At 43.4% G+C, this 22980-nt stretch overlaps 3 protein-coding genes across 4 annotated transcripts in view; all 3 read right to left on the bottom strand.

Annotated features, from left to right (window-relative positions):
• Positions 1 to 1424: 1424 nt before the first annotated feature.
• On the bottom strand, positions 1425 to 8346 carry LOC308323880 (volume-regulated anion channel subunit LRRC8D; the record flags this gene model as incomplete). Its single annotated transcript, XM_080775736.1, has 6 exons — positions 8068 to 8346; positions 6069 to 6459; positions 5092 to 5706; positions 4266 to 4516; positions 2829 to 3206; positions 1425 to 2547 (listed from the first exon to the last, which is right to left on the bottom strand). The coding sequence occupies exons 2-6, from the start codon at positions 6429 to 6431 to the stop codon at positions 1425 to 1427; spliced, it is 2730 nt and encodes a 909-aa protein (XP_080631862.1). The 5' UTR covers positions 6432 to 6459; positions 8068 to 8346.
• Positions 8347 to 9084: 738 nt separating this feature from the next.
• On the bottom strand, positions 9085 to 12557 carry LOC308323528 (uncharacterized protein). 2 transcript variants are annotated; one of them, XM_080775257.1, is made up of 7 exons: positions 11828 to 12557; positions 11579 to 11669; positions 11107 to 11170; positions 10347 to 10397; positions 9920 to 10169; positions 9354 to 9499; positions 9085 to 9173 (listed from the first exon to the last, which is right to left on the bottom strand). In XM_080775257.1, the coding sequence occupies exons 1-4, from the start codon at positions 11937 to 11939 to the stop codon at positions 10359 to 10361; spliced, it is 306 nt and encodes a 101-aa protein (XP_080631383.1). In that variant the 5' UTR covers positions 11940 to 12557; the 3' UTR covers positions 9085 to 9173; positions 9354 to 9499; positions 9920 to 10169; positions 10347 to 10358. The 2 variants fall into 2 exon arrangements, with proteins under 2 accessions (XP_080631383.1, XP_080631384.1); XM_080775258.1 differs by having other exon boundaries at positions 11122 to 11170.
• A 6790-nt stretch (positions 12558 to 19347) lies between these two features.
• The window catches only part of cyth3b (cytohesin 3b), a 47351-nt gene continuing 43718 nt past the window's right edge, over positions 19348 to 22980 (bottom strand). Inside the window, exon 13 of the mRNA XM_080776906.1 lies at positions 19348 to 21628. Within this exon, the coding sequence (XP_080633032.1) occupies positions 21556 to 21628 (73 nt within the window). The 3' untranslated portion in view covers positions 19348 to 21555. The remainder of the gene's footprint in view (positions 21629 to 22980) is intronic.

The raw sequence follows: 22980 nt of genomic DNA, 5'->3' as shown, positions 1-22980 counted from the left end.
TCTAACTCCTCAGCAGTGTGCCAGCAAATGTAGTCCAGGCTGCTTACTCAAGTTTGTTTTTCATAGGCTAACATAAGCATATTACTTTAACAGCACAGGGATGTTGTGAGGCTTCAAAAACTTCACTGAAGCCAACTTCAATTTCAATTCCAAGCCACATGTCAATAAAAGCCTAAACAAACAGTTAATAATATGCTCTACTTTCTTAAAGAATTATACTTTCTTAAAAGAATTATAGAAGTAAATATAAAATTTATTATATTAAAATCCTCATACTAATAGTGCTTTTATACAGCTATGTTAACATTAAATGGAGTTGGTACAACATATGTTCAGGAGGAAGACCACGCTTACAAGCTAAGATCGTTGGCCTCCTCCACCACCATGCCATGCTAACTCTATCCCTAGCCTCAGGTATCGAGCTCAATCAACTCCACCATTTACCTGCCATGGTTACCGATGCCAGCTCCACCCTCACCACTCACCGAGACCTCACTGCCATGGCAACTGTCAGCTCTCCACCCTATCGACGCCCTCGCTGCATTAAGGGAAGAGTATATATGCCAGCCTGTTTCGCCAGCCATTCGTGCATCGTATCTCGTACCCCTCCCTCCCTCCCGCTTCTCTTACTAACTCTCGTTCTCCAGTTTCAGGTTCCAGACGGGGGTCTCGGATTGGGGGCGTGTCCTCACACGACCAGAAGGACGCCTGCTACTCAGACACCCCATGCCAAATACTCAGGGTATCCTACCCCCCGGAACTGGGCCTTTGACCCCCCCCCCCCCCCCCTTCAGGGCCACGCCCTCATCCTTCACTTCCCCCCAGGGGCCTAGCCTTCACTATCATCCTCTCCCCCTTCACTCCCTCAAGCTCCCCTCTGTAGCTCCAACACATCCTTCTCATCCTCACCCCCCCTCCCCACCCCCCTCCTTTCACTCATCCACCCGGCCCCTCGGATCCTCCTACATCCTCACACCCCCTACCCTTCCCCTCTCCCCAACCTAACATCCTCCTCCTCTCCCCCTCATCCCATACGAACAGTCGAGGCCATGCATCTCACCCCCATGCATCATTCCATTTAATGCATCATTCCAATGCATCATTTCATTCAATGCATCTCATTCCTATGCATCATTCCTTCTCATGTTCCACCTCTTTTCTAAATAAACGCTAAACCATGTTAAACGATGTTCGATTGTACTATTGAAATTGGTTAAATTAGATTACACTAACTTAATTTCACTAAGTGAAAAGGGCATCTTTGCTTTTAAACTTTAATCCAAATCTCCACAAGAGATTTCTGAGAACTCCAGCAACGCTGAGAGCAAGCTCTCATTGACACAGAACTTAATTGGCAGCGTCATTAAATATGTCAGATGTCCTACTGACAATAGAACAAGATTCTTCAGTAAGCATTTATAGCTCTATATCCGGGATTCCAAGGCAGACGCGAAGCACCACTGTGCAGGTGTGAGGTAAGGGAAACTGTCCGACTCTGGACGAGAGTGTATTTCTGATGATTTACCAGAAGGGGAGCTGGGCTGGCTCAGGAAGTCCCTCACCTGGCGTGGCAAAGAGTGAACCAGCCAGTCTTCAACCAACAGGCCACTTCCATGCAAGCCTGGACAGCAGCTGAGCTCCGCTGGTAGCTCCTCCAGGCTGTTGCAACGTAGGTCCAGCTGAGATAGGTGGCTCAAAGCACCAATCCCGGGAGGTAGAGATCCCAGGGAGTTGTGTGCCACATTCAGGCTGCGCAGCTCCAAGCAGCCACTGAAGAGCTCTGGGGGAAGATTGTCCAGCCTGTTCCTGCTGACGTCCAACTCTGTGAGCATTTGCAATGCCTTCACCTCGGCTGGCAGCACTTGCAGCAGATTGCCGGCCAGTAGGAGCCTGCGAAGGCGGTGGAGACTGAAGAGAGCGGAGGGCAGGTTCTGGAGCTGGTTGTCGGCCAGATCTAAGAATTCCAGGGATCGCAGTACCCCAACGCTGGCAGGCAGGGCCAGCACATGGTTGTAGGCAAGCCTGAGGCATGAAAGACGGCGGAGATGAGCCAGGCTCAGCAGCTCCTCCAGAGTTCTCAAGTTATTGTGCTGCAGATCAAGCGTGCGTAGGTTCGTGAGAGCCAGCAGGGCAGAGGGAAGACGCTCCAGTTGGCAGCCCTGTAGCTGCAGCTCTGTCAGGCTGGTCATGCGTCTCAGCCCCGTCAACACCAGCAGCCTGGTGCCCTCGTTGTGGATCTCCAACCTCACAAGGCTGCCTGTCACCTCACACAGTTCTCCAGGGACCCGCTGCAACATGCCCCGAAGCACCAGCACACGGAGGTGGCGAAGGTGGCGGAGGCTCCCCAGCGCCCAGCCACGGCCCACCCCACCCTCGTAGCCAAGGCGGCCAGTAAGGTGGAGCTCATGTAATGCACGGAGGGAGTAGACCCAGCCGGGGATCTCTGCGGCCTGGGTGAAGGTCAGATGGAGGACCTCTAGGCGCTCCTGGAGGAATCCAAGGGCACCTGGCTCCACAGCTGCACTGCAATGGTAAAGATGAAGCTCCCTGTTGGAATGACAGGCATGAATCTTACAGTACATTGGATGTGTGTAAAGGGAAGTTTCAATGTTAAATTCACAATATGATCGGGCAAAACTGGCAACCCCTAAGTAAGTGAAAGGAAGGGACTAATGTAATTTCAGCAATGAAAAATAATGACCAGATAATAATCATCAGAAAGAAAATAATCAACTCTTTCCTCCTCTGCAGACATTATAAGGTAAAACTTTGTTGAATCTTACATACAAATGAGTGAAATTCTTTGATTTTGGTCTGAACCGACTCACCTGAGTGAGGTCATGTTGGCGACCTGTGCGGTGAGTTTGGCGTCGGCGATGAGCTCCAGTTTGAGGACGTGCAGCTGGCTGAGGGTGTAGAGGGCTGGGGGGAGGCGAGGCAGAGCGACCAGCTGCAGCCTGCACAGGCCCTCTGCATCCACGCTGGTCATGGAACGCAACCTCTCCACTCCGAAGCGCCTCTCCAGGTTCTCCTCCAGCAGTCTGGTCTCGCTGACGGGGGACAGAAAGACAGACAAACGCTGTGCCAGGAGAGGGTCGTACTGGTCGGCCATGTGCGAGAGGAAGGCCAGGTCGTTGCTGAGGTCAGGTACGTCTCCCAGGGAGCACGGTTCTTTCAGCGCATGAAAGGAATACTGTCGTAGAGAACTGAGCGGGGCACACAAACAACACAACTATAATATCATGCTGATCGAATCAATGTCATATTCTGTACACATGTTAGATACAAATATGCACATACACCACCCAGCCATTATTATATGCTTTAACTACTTAGTTTGAACTTGGCTTCCCCATTTTATTGTTATAGAAGAAAATAAAACAAACTGCCAAGAAATAGCAAAACATTACAAAAAATGCTCCTCGGAGCATAGGTCTTGAAAACGGTGGCATTTCTTCCTAGGACTTTTACTGACAAAAATGCTTTTAGTAAAAATGGACCTGCTGGTGACACTATAACAGGCCAATGTGAAAAGGGTGGCATTTCGTCCTCGGCCTAGTGGGAATGTGCTTGCAAAATCGGAAATTGCACGCTGCGTTCATGATTTTGGGCATTATGTTGAAAACGGACCAATCCTGCAAACTTTCAAAGGTAATATCAAACAATTTGTTATGCCACCATGAGGCTGATAAAAAAAATCAAGTGGCATTTCTTTCTCAGCCTAGTGGGAATGTGCGCGCAAGATTTCACGGAAATTGCATGCTGCGTTCATGATGAAGGTATTTTGGAAGCGAATCTTAGCCAATTAGAATGGAATATGGAAAATCTGACAGATTAGTGTTGATCACATGACTATAGAGAAACTGTACCGATTTGCTGATGTGTGGAAAACATCTGTAGGAGTAATATAAAAAAAGTGTTTTGCAAAAGTCTGCCTCCTGGTGGCGCTATAACAGACCGATCTGAAAGATTCAGCACATAGGTTCTGCTCTAGTGCACAGGGAGTGTGCTTGTACAGTTTCGCTGCAATCGGGCCAACGGTGCCGGAGATTAGCTGTTCACAGACAAACAGACACACAGATGAATTACCGGTACTATACTACCAAAATATATTAACAACTTGAACCCTATAGCGTCTGCTATTTCTGGTGACCAGATTTGGTGTAGAGGGGAAAAGAATAGCAGGCATAGAGACTCAGGGGACTCCGTATGGTTTAAAGTGGTAAAGCATGTACTGTAAATGGACATATACACTGGGCTCTAACCTGTGCAGAATCCAGCTAAGCGTGTAAATGTCCAACAGGCCGTACAATCCCACCAGAGTCAAGTATGTGACCAGAAGCTTGTGCAGAAGTGAAGCCAGGGCGTGGGTGCACTCAAAGGTGGCGTATCCCAGGAGGGCGTGCTCCTCAGGGTAACACGTGTGATGGAAGGACACAGAGTCCAGCAGAGGCGTGCTGTAGCCCAGGATCACTGTCACCATGAGCAACTTGAATATAGTCTGAGCCAAGTACACCTGAACGGAGAGAGTCAGGCAAAACATTTCACACATATCATTCAGGCCAATTATGTATATAATGATTATATCATTTACAATAATCTATACCAGTCATTAACCCCTAACCCTAGTTTGACAGATTACTTTATGATGCAGGTGGAAAATGCACGATTATTACAACAAAACAAAACAAAACAACAAAAATTTGCTTCATTGTGATGTAAAAACCAAATAACAGTTTACTTTAGTTTAGTGGACAACATTTTTATTTTGACCAATCTGTAGGGTACAGATGGAGAGTATGTTGATATTACTAATAGTTGGTGTACTTGCTCTTCTATTGAGAAATCTGTATCCTCTGCTGATTGACAATAAAAAGTGGTATTGCATTGCAAGGTCAAAACAAAAATGTATCTGCCCTTACAATGTTTCTATATATTAGCTCAACAGGTAGAAATGTTGGCACTCGCACAGGGAACCCAGTTTCGAGTCCCGAGTAGGGCATGGAAGTTAGGGACTGCTGCTAAAAAACGTTTGCTTCAAGCCCATTTTTATAAAAGATGATTATGAATGACCTCCGGGTGACCTCTCACCTTGTAAATGACATCAGAGCTTTCACAGTGGGCGCGGAACCTCCTGACCCTCTCGAACAGCGCCCTGGCCTGCTCCCCGTCACTCTTATCCAGGCTAACGACCCGCCTGGGGCCCCCGGGAGCCAATTGAAGGCCCTTGGATGCATTAAGGTGTGGGACCTGTGGGGCTGAGTTCACCGATGACAGAGACGGGTTCCGAGAGAGCGTTAAGGGGCAAGGTGAAGGAGGGCCGCTGGTGGATGCTGATCTCTTCAAAAGAGGACTGTCAGTGCCCGAGTCCCAGCTGGACTGTCGGTCACGCGGCACCCAGGGTGACGATGGCGTCGGAGGATGTGCAGATTGAAGTGTCGCCATCTCCTCCGCCTTGTCCTCTACTTCTTCCTCTCCGTCTTTCTTGGCATGCATGTTCTCCTGCTGGGCAGCGTGGGACAGGGCGCGCGACGTCCACGGCGACTCACAGCACTTAGCTAAAATAGCCAGGAAGTGTTCGATGCGGGCAGACGTGAGAGGGAAGTGGAACCAGAAGGAGCCGCTGGCTAGAAGCAGCAGGGACTGCAGCATGGCCATGTAGGGGAAGAAACGAGAGTACCAGGGCAAAGCCTCGTGATAGCACACCTAGAGAGACAGACGTTTAAAACACAAACAAACAAACAATCAATCAATTGTGGTCTGGTCTTTACCACTTAAGCCCTATTTTATACTTTGTTGTACAGTGTTGCACGGAAATTGCCAATCTACAAACTGAATGCCCAAAAGAAGAATGCCAGTTTGAAAGTGGTTGAAACCTATTCTGTATTGTTCAACCACTACTTTGATGCCAATGGCATCAGAGCCAAAACACTGGCCTCTCTATCCACAAGATGATCACCCAGAATGCTTGAGCCACGCACGCACACACACACACACACACACACACACACACACACACACACACACACACACACACACACACACACACACACACACACACACAGTACCTGGCTGATGTATATGTACTGTTGATAGACTAGATGAGTACGTCTACCCTGGGCTGGAGGATGTGGGCTGTGGCTACCGACGTGAGGGGGTTCACGAGAGGAAACCTTTGCAGATGGATTAGAGTTTGGGGTTTGTTTCTCAGTGGACAAACTGTGGTTTGTGGCTGCAGTGGGGGTGGTGGGAGGGTCCAGTAGGGGGAGACAGACCACTCTGTCCCTGGACAGCAGAACTGTACCAGACAGAACGGACACCATCAGCATCAGAACCACCAGATAGTCCATGAACACCTCCCACCAGGGCTTCAACAGCTTGGAACTGCTCTGACGTTCATTCAGAGAGGCCAGCTCTGACAGGGAAAACATGATGGGTGGCTTTCTTTTCCTTCAGGTCCTGTAAGACAGCACATGGGAGATGTGAACCAATGTAATATAGGCAGAAATGTCCAAAGAGAGAGAGGGAAAAAAATCAAGTGTCAAGTGAGGGTGCTTAAAGCAAACATTAATAGTCCACAAGTGAGGTCCTTTTTCTCCTGAAAGAGTATATCTTGCACTATTTTTGCATGACCAGCGAGTCACCACTTATTGGCTTAAGTGGTGTAAAGGTCGGAGGAATAGGTCCTTTCATTTTTCAGGGGCGCTAGCCCCTCCTATATACAGCTTATTTTTTTTTTGTGTTATCAATTGTTTTTTATTTAAGACAAAAAATCACAATAAAACATGTTAACATCATGAATTAAATAAAATAAAGAAAACAAAACATATGAAAATAACACATAACAGCAAAAGAAAGGAACACAAAAACAAACAGCCAATCCCACCCTATACAGCTTTTGTCCCCACACGCAGGGCCGGTTCTAGGCATAGGCGAACTAGGCGGTCGCCTAGGGCCTCAACCACTGAGGGGGCCTCGTCAGCGACGTCGAGTCTGTGGGGGCTATGGGGCTGTAGCCCCCATGAAGAATTAAATAGCCCCTTTTAGCCCCCATGAAGATTTTCGTGGACATTTTATATTAACATTACTGATTTTCTGGGAATTATTGACCCTCTGTGACTCTGTCGCAAAATTTCCGAAAATGTGAACCTCTCCGCCGGCTGTTCAGAGGTGTTAAAAGTACTCAAATGCTAATCAGGTTTCTTTTGTTTTCACCTAGCCAGGTATTATATGCCTACAGTACAGTGCCCATAGGCGGCGGGGTTGTGTAAGGCTAGGGAAGGCTTAGCCTTCCCAAAAATTATGCTGGGTATTTTTTTAAATATATATAATATATGTGCGCAGCATTATATAGAAGGCTATTGTGTGTGTGTGTGTGTGTGTGTGTGTGTGTTGTTGCTCCCTGGTGATCGGGTAGGTAGGCTATACAGCAACTGGCCTAATCAGCATATGATTGGCTACTATTGGTATGTCTGTAAACCTCGTCCGCTTCCAGTCGCTTTGTAGCAAACAGTAGTGCGTGCTGGTTTGTTTTGGGAAACAGCAAAACGCAAAATGTATTTTCCAAGGCAAAGATAAAGTAATTCAGAAGAAGAAGCTGTGACTCGGCTGTCAGAACTCAGCACCACCACCAGTGCCCGCACGGTTCACAGTTCACACCACTGTAGCAACACCGACACGTTCAGCGGAGTGACCGCTGTCTCTGTGCCGTCTGTGAAGAGCCATGAGCCGGGACTCCCGGGAGGGGCAGCAACACCGCCGGGTAATCTACACAGACTATAGTGAGACTAAACACACTGACTCGAGAAAAGACCCATATCGTCCAAAATAGGCTAATCAGTAGTTGTCTGTGTATAGGCTAATTCATTGGTAAAAGTATGCTAAATAACTCATTTTTAGACCATTTGGGAAATAAGTATATCCGCGGCGGCGCGATCTAAGGGTAATGGACACATAACGGACACCCGGGTATAAATGCAATAATTTATTAACAAGAAAATAATGATTTACAGATATATGGCATCATGCATAAATTACAATCCACATGAAACATATTACTTTTATTACAATTTTTTTTCACTATGGCGTCTTGTCTCGTGTATCATCAGATGTCCGGCTCCATGCTCGCCTCTCCTTGGAGGCCAGTTGGGTCAAAACAAAGTACACCACATTGTGACAGCTGTAGTGAGTCTACAGTCCACCTGCCTGCTGGCAATATAGCCTGGTTGTGATATGTAGATGTGATTGATATTTTTTTTAAGTCATTCTATAACACAAAGTAATTGAATTTATTTTATGTATTACCGGTAATTGTATTTTATATATTACTATGTTATTACTAATTTTATGTAAAACTATATTACTAATTGTATTTATTTGATGTATTACTATGTTATTACTAATTTTACTTCATGCATTAGAAATTGTATTTGTATTATGTATTACTGTTATTACTAATTTTATTTTTTATGCATTTATTTATTTTATGTATTACTGTTATTACTAATTTTATGCATTACTATATTGATAAATTTATTTTATATATTACTAATTAAATATTTATTTTATCCATTACTATGCTATTAATTTTATTTTATGTATTACTAATTTTAATTTACTTTTATTTTACTATTTTAATTTACTTTTATTTTACTATAATCTATTTCTATTATCGTTCGTTTTATCCATTTATTTATATTATTATCTAGTTATTTATATTAGTTTATTATTTTATTGTTTAGAGCCCTGATTGATCACATCTACATATCACCACTACCAGTCAGGATCTGAGTGACTCAGAACCCTGGTGACCTCCAGATGGAGCCACACAGGAGACCAGCAACGTCCTAAAGAAAAGAAAGAAATGCTCATTACTACTTTGTTCATAAAACAATATTGATTGAAATATTTATTAACAGTTTGCAGAATTACAGTACATGTCAAGCAGAAACTCAATACAAAGACTGTTAACTGTAAGTGGACGACCCAATTAAGTATTACACTTGTTTACAAGAGGGTCCACCATGGTTTATAAAACCTTAAATTCTGACAGGCCTAAACAGGTTCCAGTGGCGTCTACCGAACCTTCTAGCTCCGTCCGAGCCTCCCAGAAGTCCTCAGCGGAAACACCGGGGGAAAGCTTCGGATCTCGGGCATCGGCTGAGATCTCCATTCTAACAAAGAACGAAAGACACACAGCCGAAATTAGCTTTGCTGTGTGTGCGTGTCCTGTCACAACATACACATGCACTTACAGTAACGTTTAAGAATAGGGATCGACCAATTATCGGCAACGGACGATTATTGGCTTTTTACGAAGCCTAAAAAAGCCCCAACCCTAAAGCGGTTCGTACCGTTGAGTTCCTCACTGAGAAGGCCCAGGTCCGAAGTCCTCCAGCGTCTACCCAGATCTCCGTCCTCCGTCCTCCCATCCATGGACAGACCTGCAGATCTCCATCTCTAGAGGCTCCAGCTTCCAGCTGTGTCTATGATCTCCATCCTGAGAGAGAAAGAAACCATTAGCTCTACAAGCTCACAACACGTTGCAGTGTGAGCTTGTAGATCTGCTATTTTTGCTGAACGGAATAGGGATGCTGGGGTTGAAGTGGTTAACAAAAGTGTCAAAGACTTTGATTAGCTTGGAAAGCTGACAGACATTCAACCAGAGTGCCACTAGGAGGCATCAACACATGTACAGTCCTCAACATCTTTTGTAATTTGTATTCAAGTTGTTATAAAGACCAAGAGGCACGCTCATGATATGAGATATTGACTCTCAAACTATTGTGCAGAGTCATTTAGATTTATCCTAAAATATTTAAAACATTTGGATTACTGTAAATGATGCCATTCTTTTTACCATAACAGTACAAAAGCAGTTATCCATCCTCAGAAACAAGCAAGAACTATTCCTACTCACAGCTCATCAGAGTCCTCTGAGGAAGCCCCCGGGGGGGGGGGGGGGGGGGGGCTTTGGAACGGATCTGTCCAGGGAACATCAGATCGTCTATCGATATCTCCATTCTAACAAAGAAAAGAAAAAACACACACCAAATTAGCCTTTCTGTGTGTGTGTGTGTGTGTGTGTGTGTGTGTGCGTGTGTGTGTGCGTGTGTGTGTACTCCCTGTCCAGCAGCCGCGTTCCAGCGACGTCTACCGCGATCTTCATCCTAACAAAGAAAGATTGATTAGAGTGACCAAAAGCCAGATATATATTCTATCCTGTCACAACATATATACATAAAACTTTTATTTATAGAGAACATTTAACCAGAAGCTAAACATATCACTTACAGTAATAAACGTTTCAGTTAGGGTTCTTTTTGACAGGCCTAACAGGGTCTTACTTTGAGTCGTCTTCAGAGGAATGCAGATTCCTGGAGAGACCTGCAGTACATCTGGAAGAAAGACATGGCCGTTATCGTCTATGAATGGCTTCATAGAAAAGAGCTTCGCACATCACTCCCTTGTTGTTGCTGCCAATAGTCTATACTTCTTATTCTTGATGACAATTGTTTATGAATTTGATGCATTACAATGTGTTGTTGCTTACTGTAAGTCACTCTGGATGTGAGAACTGCCTAAATTGTTGAAATTCCTAGACGTGATCAATTAGGGTCATAGGGTGTGCTCTTCGATGATAGCAGTGGTGTCATTTGTATATTTTTACAGTCCCACTCCTCCCCATCATATCTTGCGGTGAAGCTGGACAGAACACCGTCCTTTAAACAACACCTGACAGCGTCAAGAGAAAGACCACCGCCTGTGCCGCACCGATACGGCGTCCAGCCGGTACCGAGGCTCTGGTGTTCCCCACCGCTGAGTACTGTGCCCCAGTCTGGAGCCGTAGCCGTAGCCGTAACCATGTTGGTTTTTATGCCTTTACTGATAGTGAACAGTATAGACAGGAAAGGGGGAAGAGACACGCGGCAAAGGCCGTCGGGAGTCGAACCCGCAGCACGCCGTCCGGCTGGCTTGGCAGCATAGGTGCCCAGACAGTTGAGCTAACCTTCCGGGCCACACTTAAATATTTAATTGCAATTTATTTGAGCGACAATAATCGCCCAGTAAAAAGAAACCTCATAATCTTGAAAGGCCGGTTCTTACTGTGCGGTTCCTCACCGGGCAGGCCCAGGTCCGAAGTCCTCCGGCATCTACACAGATCTCCGTCCTAAGAAAGAAAGAAATAAAGACTAAATTAGCTTTTGTTGAGCTGCATATTCAGAACCACTTAAACCCTCTATAGATTTGATAAAACAGACCTTTAAAGAGAGCATTTGGTATATGCTCCGATTTCACTCTACACAAATTGATTTTCCAAACATAGCAGATCTACAAGCTCACAACACGTCGCAATGCGGTGTGAGCTTGTAGATCTGCTAATTTGGCTGAACGCTCCCCCCAGAATAGAGATGCTGGGGTTGAAGTGGTTAAAAAAAGTGTCATTAAGACTTTGATTAGCTTGGAGAGCTGACAGACATTCAACCAGTGCCACTAGGAGGAATCATACTGCCATGCTATACTTCGTACCATAACAGTACAACAGATATCCATCCCAACAAGAAATATTCCTACTCACAGCTCATCAGAAGTCCTCAGAGGAAACCCCCGGGAGGGAAGCTTTGGAACGGATCTCTGTCCTTCCACGACGTCTACCACGACCCATCCACCCTAAGAAAGAAAGAACGAAAGATTAATTTAAGTGACCAAGAGCCAGATATATGTACATTGTGTCCTTTCACATCATACACAAAATGTATATAGAACATTTAAAACAGAAGCCGACCATACCACTCACAGTAATAGAAAAGTCTAAGTGGTTTCTTACTTTGAGCCGCCTTCAGAGCCCCCCATGCAGATTCATCCATGGACAGCGAGAACTGCAGATGTCCACCTGTAGGGGCTCCGGTTGAGCCTCGCAGCATCTGGAATGAAGACATGGTGGTTATGTCTATGAATGGCTTTGCACATCACTCACTTGTTGCTGCCGCCAATAGGAATTTGTGATGTCTGTGTGGCGACAATTGCTGTGTGTCTGTTTTTTTATAATACATACAATTTATATAGCACTTTTCAAGGTACCCAAAGTTGCTTCACAAAACAGTAAAAACTAATTTATTTGAAAATAAACTAGATTAAAAAGGTTCAAAACTAGAATTTTTTGACATGTTTGTGAAGCTTTTCGGTTCCACACCAGTAACTGCTGTTCAACACTAACAGCTACATCCATGACCTCCCTGCAACAACATCAATGAAGTATGGCTATGCAGACGACCCGAGTACTGTGTCCCAGTCTGGAGCCGTAGCTCTCATGTCAAGAAGCTGGATGCTGCCCTCAACACCGGATGGGCCACCCCAAACAAACTGCCTGCCTGTTCTCGCTGGAATCACTCCAACAGAGGTCAGACGAGAAGCAGCCACGCTGGCCCTCACCGGGAAGGCACAGCTGAGTGAATCCCAGCCATCTCCTCCACAAGGTCGTGAGAGACACCACAGCACACGTGCCTCAAGTCACGGTGCCCTTTGCCACAACACACACACACACACACACACACCAAGTCACGGCGACCTTTGCCACAGCACACGTGCCTCAAGTCACTGTGCCCCTTTGCCACACAGGCCCGGGAACTGCTCCACACAACACCTCCAAGGGATCCTGGGTGAAGGCAAGACAGAGGGACCAGTGGAATACATCGAGGACCCCAAATAAGTTCTTTGCCAGCACCTCCCCTGCAAGGAGTGGACAACCCTCAAAGCAGAAGTGGGACATCTCGGACAGTGCCCACTGTGAATGCGAGGATCCACTACAGACTGTGGAACACGTAATGACCATTTGCCTCAAATACCGGCCACCGAATGGTGATCGTGGCTTAGGTGACCTAGACAATGACACATTGTACTGGCTTGCTGCAACAGAGCCGAAGTTCTATGGACATACGGCAGAAGATGTTTAAGAAACTTATTTTTTGTAATTTCTTCATTTTTTCGGCAAACCTTTGTGGCATATAAATATAATTTATGGAACATGTGGATGTTTCTTTATTTATTGGTGAAGTTTTAGTGCCACTTGTGGCATTCTTTGAAATGTATTGACACGTTTGATATATGTTTTTGTTAGGGATGTCCGATATTATCGGCCGATAAAGGCATTAAAATTAATAACCCTAACCCTTAATTTTACTTTATTTATTCTTTTACATTAAAAACATCTACAAGCTCACAATACGATAAGACACATGTGAGCTTGTAGATCTGCTATTTTCAAAATATTTTTATACATTTGAAAACTTGAGATGAGAGATTAGATCATTTTAGATGAGACATTTTGCATAATGAGTAATTATTAATAATTACTTTTGGTATTTTAAGTACATGTTGAATTGTAACGGAGTATTTCTATATTGCAGTATTGCCTACTTTTATTTAAGTAAAAAGTTTGAGTTATGTTTCCACCACTGGAAAAAGCCTGCATATAATATATATCGGTATCTGTTGATATCGGCAATTAGGAGTTTGACTGTAGGACATCCCTTGATTTGTGTGCAGCTTTTGTTTGTTTGTTTTGTGAACGACCAAAGAGCACACCCAGTATGTATCACAAGGCTATTCCACCAGTCAGGTGTACTTATATCTACATCTCATAAGCGGCCATGAACTAAACACTACAGATATCACAATTTGACTTTGGCAGCAGCAAGAAACGACTGATATGCAAAGCTCTTCAGCCATGCTTCTCTCTATACAAACACTCATAATGTCCACATGGACATCTTAGCAGCCATGATGGGGTGGTTCACACAGGAGACCAGGTTCAGTGTTCCAGCAGCATCTACGGTCATCTCCATCTACATCTACAAAAAAAAGACATCAGAAGCTGACCATATCACTCACAGTAATAGAAACATTTTAAAAGGATCTCTGGCTAAGACAAATATTCATTAACATTATACTTGCCATCTATAACTAAAATATAAAGCAGTTAAATATTTTATTTCTTTCATATAATCTTTTACATGAACTGTTCCCGTCGCAGGTTTATGATGTCCATGTGTGGTCCAGCGCTATGGAATGCACTTGCTAATAAAAAGTACTTAAACTATTGCTTTGATGCTTATATCAATTAAGCTGTTTTTGTATTAGCAAACACACGGACAGGCCTCTTTCATACTGGAGTAATTCATCCGCTTCATTTACAGACATCAGTAAAACGTGACGTCCGTATTTAGAATACAACAGCAGCGCTTATTTTCCAGTTCCAAACTTAGCGTTGCACAAAGCTTGCTTAATAGCGACATCAATTCATTCCAATCCACATTAAATGTCGCGCTCTGCACGTTCATTCATCCGTATGGTATAGCTCATTTCATTAGCTTCAATAGCGTGACACATCCATTATGGTTAGATCCTTCCAATCGATCCAATTTCAATACTTGTGTCCGTATCAGAGTAAAGATTTCAACTTGAATGTAGGGCCAATATGCCTTTCTTTCTTTTATCACCAGAGATATACGGTTTAACAACGTGCTCACACTTTGGGCCTTGGGCGTCTTGTTGTTTACTCACTTGTAGTTGTTTGTCGATGGTGATTGATGATGACTGCAACAGGTTGATATTATGGTAGGAGTTTGTGTTGTGTGTGTAGCGAACCAGGCTGGACAAAGAGGTTGAAGGCCGACTGATGATGTGAAGTTTCTTTAATGGATCAACGTGAAAACTAAAAACAAGACACAAACATATAATCAATACAGGCAGACATATCCAATAATGTGAGGCATTCATATAAACAAATAAGTTTACAAATAACCAATCAAAGTTTCATATCAAACCATAATACCATATAAACAAACCAATAAAACAATATCTCACAACAATATGACACAAACCAATAACCATAAAAATAATTCACCTTGTTCCCTCTCCAGCTAGGTGCTAACTTGTTAACGGGTGTCCCAATACCATGATGTCACTCAACCATGTAATTCTCCAGGAAAGTCACTAAAACCAATAAATCATATAATTAAAATCCAGCAGTTCCATTTCAATTCCATTTGTTATTTTGTTGGTCTGCACTCACTTGATCTGTTTGGTGTTCCATTTCATCCTGTTGGTTTAGGCTGGCTTTCAAAGATCATGGTGGAGCACATGAGGAACAAACATTTGCTCCCTGACTGATGCATGCTGGGCTTTCTTTATCAGACAGTATGACTCTGGTGAGTGAGCAAGCTTCCCGTTTGCCCACATAGCCTTTCAAAATATGAGCTTTTCCTCCATTTCGGGGTCCGTTACAGTGTGTGTCAAGTCAACTCTGCTCCACTCCAAATGACATAAAAGGACGCAACTCCAAATTTCCAACTCAATCCAATGATTCTTATTTTAACCATTCTAAACATTGAATATTCTTAAATAAGCATGTCCTTTAAACAATTAGTATTCTTAAACAATGAATGCCTGAATTGAGTCTTTTAAATGAACATATTAAAGTCAACATTTTAAACAAATCAAACATTTCAAACTACTTTACCCTTTAAGCTTGGATAAATTATTAAAGTTAAGTAAACATCTAGCATTTTAACTTGAATAAGTGAAGAAAAATAGCTGAACTTTAAGCTTGTAGAGCAGCTCTAATTGAACAAGGCATTTTAAACCTTTAACATGAATTGTCCACATTTTTAGCAGTCTTTCAAATTCTCAAATCATTTTAACATTTTATTTTGTAAAGTTATACTTTTAAACTTGTCAATAGAAATGAAGGCAATACTGCAGTGTTAATGTGTTCCTTCCCCACTTGGAAACAGTTTAACCTACTATTCATAATTAGCCTGATTTTAACCACAACTAACAGTACTGCAGTGCATACACAAGTGTAAATAAAACAAAACATCACCGACCATTGGCATCTTTGGAGGTAGAGCTCTTGAGTAGTCTTTGCGGTTTGCATTAGTTTGTTTTTTGAGAATGCCTGAACCTCCATTCCTTTTAAGGTGCTCCTAATCAAGTAACGAGCAGCCATCTTGCTGCTGCATTATGGGAGATGTAGTTTCTGAGGTCTGAGTTGTCATGCTGACCAGATTTGTGGTCCATTTCTGAGTTTTGACTCAACAGTGTGAGTGTAATGGTTTCAAAATAAACGGGGCAAACAAAACAAGATCATGGCATTATGATTATTATGGCATAATCATATCCACGGCTTGGCAAGCCGTGGATATGCACGGCTTGGGTTAGGGACGGACAGGGTGCACGGTTGCACGGTTTGAATTATGCTATGAAATTGCAAAATATGTTGAATCAATAACAGTACAACAGTGCAGTACAAATACAGTACAAATGCTGCAGGGAGAGAACTGCCATATATAGGCAGGCAAGCAAAGACTTGAAGGTGTCACTTCATGTGATGAAATGACACTTCATGCTGTTGAAGAACTTTTAATCAAATATTCTTGACAGTAAATAAGTTTGTTATGTTCTGTAGGATATTGCCTGTTTTGTTGTGTCACAATTTGGGATAGGCCTATAGGATAAAATCTAAAATGATGTTAGCCATTTAGCCTACTGCAGCGTGTTAAAAGATTACAGTATGGCCTATTGAGTGAAGCCTCACATACATCATCTCATTCTGGCCAATCACAATTTGCGTCCTCACTGCATGCTCCTCACTTTTCTCTTCAATGTTTGTGTTTACACAGACCCTCAACTGGACATAGGAGGGGGCCGGGGCTATAGCGCCCCTCAACAATAAATAAAAAGTTGGCTATACGAAAGAAATAAACATTCCTTCAAAACAATGTTAATGACTAAAGAATAGCCTAAGATATTGTAATTGTTAGCGTTAATTGAATGCAGCAGAGCTTGAGTTCATTAAACAGGTGGTATAAAAGGTCTCATTAAACATTTCTGATTTTAATCTGAATCTGTTCATAAAAGCCAATTGGGGGGAAGAAAATCAACCTACCTGGAACAATTATTGTTAGCTGCTGCTTCCACCCTCAAATTCTCTCTTCTCAAATTCTCTTCCTTTCTGAAAATGTTGTAATAAAACATCAATGCAAGCAGGATCTAAGTAGCCTATACCGTGCTGCTGCCTCTTCAAAACTCTAGTCTAACGGCTTCATTCCGGAGCTGTCCGGTTCTTCAGTGAATAGACTGTGAAAGTTTGCGACAAACTCTTCAATTGTGAGAGACTGTTGGCAGAGGCTTGGCTCTAGCCTCTAACCCGTTGTCATGACAAGAAAGGATGGCGCAAAGAAATCTAATTCAACAACCTCTGTAAGCCCATGGAAGTCCCCACACTCTTTAAATGCCAAGAAAGGGAGAGGGGAGCGGTCTCATGATGACCTTTTAATTTATCTGTTGCAGGTTTAACTTGCTTTTTTCTGTTTCAAACAGATCATTCCATGACAGCATTATTCACGTGTGTATGTGTGTGTGCGCGTGTGTGTGTTTGTGTGCGTGCGGGTGTGTCCGTCCGTTTGTCTGTGAACAGATAATCTTCATCTACGGCTGGTCCGAAATTCGGTTTCATGCCGTTTCATGTCGTTAATCGACATGAAACCGTGCACAACACACACTCCCTGTAGGCTACATCCCTTTTTTGGCATTTTTTTTAAATATTTTATTGTTATTATATATATATATATATATATATATATATACCTATATATATATATATATATATATTCAGCTTTTAGTGAACTAGAGCGGTGCCTGTGGGGCCTCTCCAGCGGTGCCCGTTGGGCACTGGCCTAATTGGAACGATGCAAGTTGGAAATGCATGTCCCACTCAGATAATTATGCGTTGGAGCCTATAGCGGTGTCCGTTGGGCTGCTGGGCACTGACTTGGAATGGTGCAAGTTGGGAATGCATGCCCCGCACCCATGCAGATATTATGTCTGTGTCCCTTTTATGCCCATATATGGAGTTCTTTGTCATGCATACCCAAATATGGAGTCTATGCAGACGTCAGAATTATGTCAGAACAGGCCAGCTCCATATATGGACCCTGGGCAGGGGCCCTATATGTCCAGAGCCCAGAGGCCTTTTTGTGGCGGTTCTGGACAACTGTGGGTCCGACCGACTGGACACCAGCCACTGCACCCCTGCGGTGGTGTGGAACACGTCCTGTGGTGGTGTGGAATGTGTGTGTCGAATTTGAAATCGGTGGAGCGAACGGTTTTCGAGTTACGTGGATTGCACACAGACAGACAAACTTGGTGCATTTATAGATACCGGTAGATATAGGAAAATGAATTTGTATTTTTATGTCATGATGATGTACGATGATAAGAGCGCCCCTCAATTCACCCAGGTTTGATTTTTGAGGGGTGCTAGCCCCTCCTATATACAGCTTTTGTCCCCACGTCTCAATATTTGCCATTGACAATGAAAGGAGACATTAGGTCAAATGTCTGGCAAATATGACGTAAATTTGTGGCAACACAAAAATAAAATGCCACAATGAAAGGAAAATTTACGTCATATGTAGACGAGCAAATCGGCTAACCAATCACATACATTTAGTTGAAAACTTGCAAACTTGCGGTCGGTCGCTCACGCCTCCACATATGGTCATTGTGGGACATTTTTTCAGCTTGACACCTGGCAGAATCTTAAAATACACCCTTCAAGGATTAAGAAAAAACAAGCTGACAGTGCACCTAATAGTCTAGAGTCTAGACTATTGGCTGTCAGACAAAGCACAGCAGTCACTGTCAACATTTCTCACTGAACATGAACATAGTAGTTCTGCACATTGGTTGAAATGAACAGTATGTCAGTGATTTACTGATGTTGTATTACAGCAGCCTCTTATAGCCTTTGACTCCCAGTGTACAACAGAGGGAGCCAGAGGTTAAGAGAAGAGAAATTGCATGTGTGTGTGTGTGTGTGTATGCGCTTGCACGTGCAACTCATTTTTTTGCATGCTGCCAGTATGCCAATTAAGCAGCCACACATATCTTGTGTTCAAGTTTTAGATACATTTTTAATATTTTACTTTACTTTGCCAAAATTTGACCGAAATATTGTTTTTTGTATGTGTATGTAATATGTTTGTATTTTCAAATGGAACTCAAAAGATCCCCATGGGATGAGAGTTATTAGACTCCAGTCTTGTTGCTTCACGAACACTTTTAACTGACAAATTCCATCCCTAATAAGATCACTGACTGGAAAGGATTTGTGCTTGGCCCACAATTATACCACCTGAATGAACAAGAAAATGTAAATACTGCAGGTATACATTTGAGAAAGTAGTTAACATCTCAAATGAATATCTGCGTAATCCATTGATTATTCATGAAAATATGTAGGTCAAGACTGGTATCAATAATAAATACTGCATACATCTGCTGTAAGCTTTATGTATACTTTATGTAGATACATTAATGTACAACATGACCAATAGCTTTTACAGGGAATATAAAAGTTAATGTAGATATAACCCATATAAGGGCAATAGAAGGTAATATTTTACCCTAACGTTAAGGGTCTTCACTTTATATTTTACAATCAAATAGAAAACTACTGACCTTATCAGTCAGAGATATAACGTCTGACATCAGTGAAACATTATCATCATCAACATTTCTGTTACTACCATCATATTAATCATCCTCGACGATGTGACCATCGTTGACATTTCAACATCATTATCATCATCAGAAATAAATAAAATATTATTTTATGATTATCACAGTTATTGCCTCCATGCCAACAATGTCATCATCATCATCATCACAGCTACCACCATACTCATTGTCATCATTACCATTAACATTATGAATATGTTTAAGGCTTTTGTAAAGAAGACCCCAAACTTTAAGTTGAATGAAAGGTTCTGCCGGTAGGCTAAAACATAATGACAGAACAGGTATACAACAACAAAAGGGTAAACCTATACATTATATACACATACATAACTTAAGCATACAGTATATCATTTTAACATCTTACGGGTTGTGATAAACCATATCACAAATGAAAATAAATACAAACTGTTGGTTATATTGTTTTTTTCTTTCTTAAAAAAAAAAAGGGGAACACAAAAAGCAAGCAAGGATCTTTAGTTTTACAAACCAAATGCATACAGAATCACATCGACGATCACTGACAGTCCAACATGTTTGGACCATGAGAGAAAAAACAAAAGCTTAATCTGACTGGTACCCTAATGGAAAATTGCATAGGCATAAATCAAGCCTGCTCTTCAAAATGTCAACCGTTTCTACTCAATGGCCCTTTAGAGTTAAAAAGTAGGCTCCATATAAGCCTACGCAACAGGACCACACACAAAAACTAAAATAAAAGTATTTCAATATTCTGTGGTCCACACAAATATATGATATCAGTCCAGCTGACTCAAGACTGTAACGCTGTGTCTAGAGCTAAATTCAACCTAAATCTAACCCAGCATCTCTGAGGTTTTTCTGAGCAGAGCTCCTGTAATGGCACCTTGGGAGACGAACGTAGCACCAGAGAGACATGACAACATGGTCCAGGTGAGGTTCCAGGGCAATGTTCACAGTCCTGACTCTCCTTCTACTCACTTCCTCGCTGTCTCACGCTTTCCTGCATTCCCTGACATCATGCATCGCTCTGCTGTTCATCATCTCCTGACAGGAAACGGTTTAGCCCTCTGTAAGTGATTCGAGCACATCTTGAACTCTTTGAGTTAAAGGTACAACATAAAGCACAGTGAGGTGCATACACACACGCACACATGCACACATACGCACACACGCACGCACGCACGCACACACTGTATGCACTGACATCTGCATTATATGGCTGCCTGCTGCCGCACGCACACTCACGAAGACACATTACGCACGTGTACAAACATATCTCAAAATGAGTTTATAATACTTCACATGCACGTAGGAGCATCCGAGAAGGAAATAAAAAGACATGGCAGTTGTGCTTCTTGAGCTGTGTACAGAGTAAAACACATGGCACACATTGATTAGCCGGAGTGTATGAGAGGCAGATGTAGGGGTAGGCTTGGAACAGAGATGGAAGGGGGGGGGGGGGGGGGGGTTGAACAGGAACAGCATATTTCATATCTTCAGAAGGTCTGCTCATGTGTTGGTCCACTGTGTCCTGGAGGATTAAAGCCTGAGTTATACTTGGTTGCATACAGGTGTCAAGCATTTAAAATAGCCAATCTACAAACTCTCAGCGCTATGTGAGCTTCTATGGTTGCAGTTTGCAACCAAGTATAAATCAGGCATACAACGATGCGCTCTAATATATGTGTCCTGGAGCTTTCCTGTCCCTCACAGTACTCTGTCTCATTGCCTGTCCAGCTCAAGGGCTTCAGGACATGGGCTTGGTCCTTCGGAGAGACTGCCATATCTGTCTCTAAAGCCTCCAGAGGCTGCAATAAAGCAGTGCACCATGAAGAGATGACACTCACGTCTTTGGGGTTCCAAATCCATGGACGTAGAAATGTAGGTGTGTGTGTGTGTGTGTGTGTGTGTTCACAGCCAGGTAAAATCACAGGAAATGGACTGGGAGGAAAAGATGGCAGGGTCGGAGTCTAAGGAGGAGCCCGTCGCTCTTCACTTCTTGTTGGCGATGCGCCTCTTCCTGGTGGCCAACATGTCGTAGAAGGGATCTCTGCTGATGCTGGCCCTGGAGGAACCAATCAAAGCGCAACCATGAAATAAATAATAACGCCACATGAGAGAGGGCATCTTTGATATGGAAATGTAGGCACATTTATACAACCCCCCACTTTAACTAGATTAAAAAAGGGGGGAGAAAAAGTTTGTGCAGTGACCTAGTTTGGTTTCCATGGTTTCTGAAGACCCCCCCCCCCCCCCCCCCCAATACTCCGGTTCCATTGCTGTTAGTTTCCCTGGAACCTCTCACTGATTCCCCACTCTAGAACTCTGCCAAGCACACACACACACACACACACACACACACACACACACACACACACACTTTCTCTCCTGCTGTTCAGCAGGTTTATGGGTCTTGTGCAAGTGAAAACAATAGTGCTCCAGATTACTGGATCTTCAGCTTTCTCTCTTTGCCTATTCAGGGCGACGTAAAACGGCACTCTGCACAACGAGACCAAAGTGTGTCAGGAAGCCATGTGGGCTCTGTACAGAGGAGCCCAGTTTCACGGCTCCTAAATCCTGTTAGCGGCAGCACAAAGCGAGAAGCAGCTCAACCCCCCTCGCTGCGGATACCATTCACATATACACTGCCACGCGATCCAGAGTGGAGCCGTGTGTACCATCATGACAATTCCCCTTCTTTCCTAAAAGCTTATTGTCACTTTTTCCACAACCCCAATGTGTTCACGAATCACGAATAAAAAACGGCACCGCAAGGTACGGGAACATTAAATGGAAAAAAAGCAAAGAGATCAAATCAGTGACAACCAACCGTGAAAAGATGCTATTTCCTTTGTTGCTACCCTGCCCTTAATTAATTTAAATATATATATGATCAATGAAATGTAGAAGCTTACATTAAATACACAAATAGATACATCTACATGCTACCTCTCTATGAGATTAATTAAATCAGAGCCTGTGGTCCACTTTCTCTACCGATGCAGCTGATTGCTACTAAAAGTGTGTCCACATGAAACTACACCCATGACTGAAAATGAGGGGGGAAATCATGATTTCCATAAAAAGCCATTTATCTCCCAAGACCCTGGGTTCTCGTGGACCCCTCTGGTGAGATGCACGGCACTGTTCGCTATGGGGGGCTGCTGCTAATGCGTTAGCCCAGTTTGGAGCCTCCTCTTTGGGTTAAGCTTGCTGGGCATAATACTGGCTCACCCCCTGGGGTGCTATAAGTGGTGACTAATCCCTCACCATTTCCCCTGTGAATACACTTGGAGAAGGGGTTTGCAGGGGAGATTGTTACAGTGCACAAGCACCAGCCCTACTCTGCTGAGCCAACTGTCTTTGATATTGTGCCATCTCTTACGCAGGCAATTACAAGGGATTTAATACTGAGGT

Source organism: Protomyctophum bolini (assembly GCF_963924005.1).
Source record: "Protomyctophum bolini genome assembly, chromosome: 11".
NCBI lineage: Eukaryota > Metazoa > Chordata > Actinopteri > Myctophiformes > Myctophidae > Protomyctophum > Protomyctophum bolini.
Note: the sequence above shows the minus strand (reverse complement) of the source record. Positions and strands in the feature narration are given on the sequence as shown.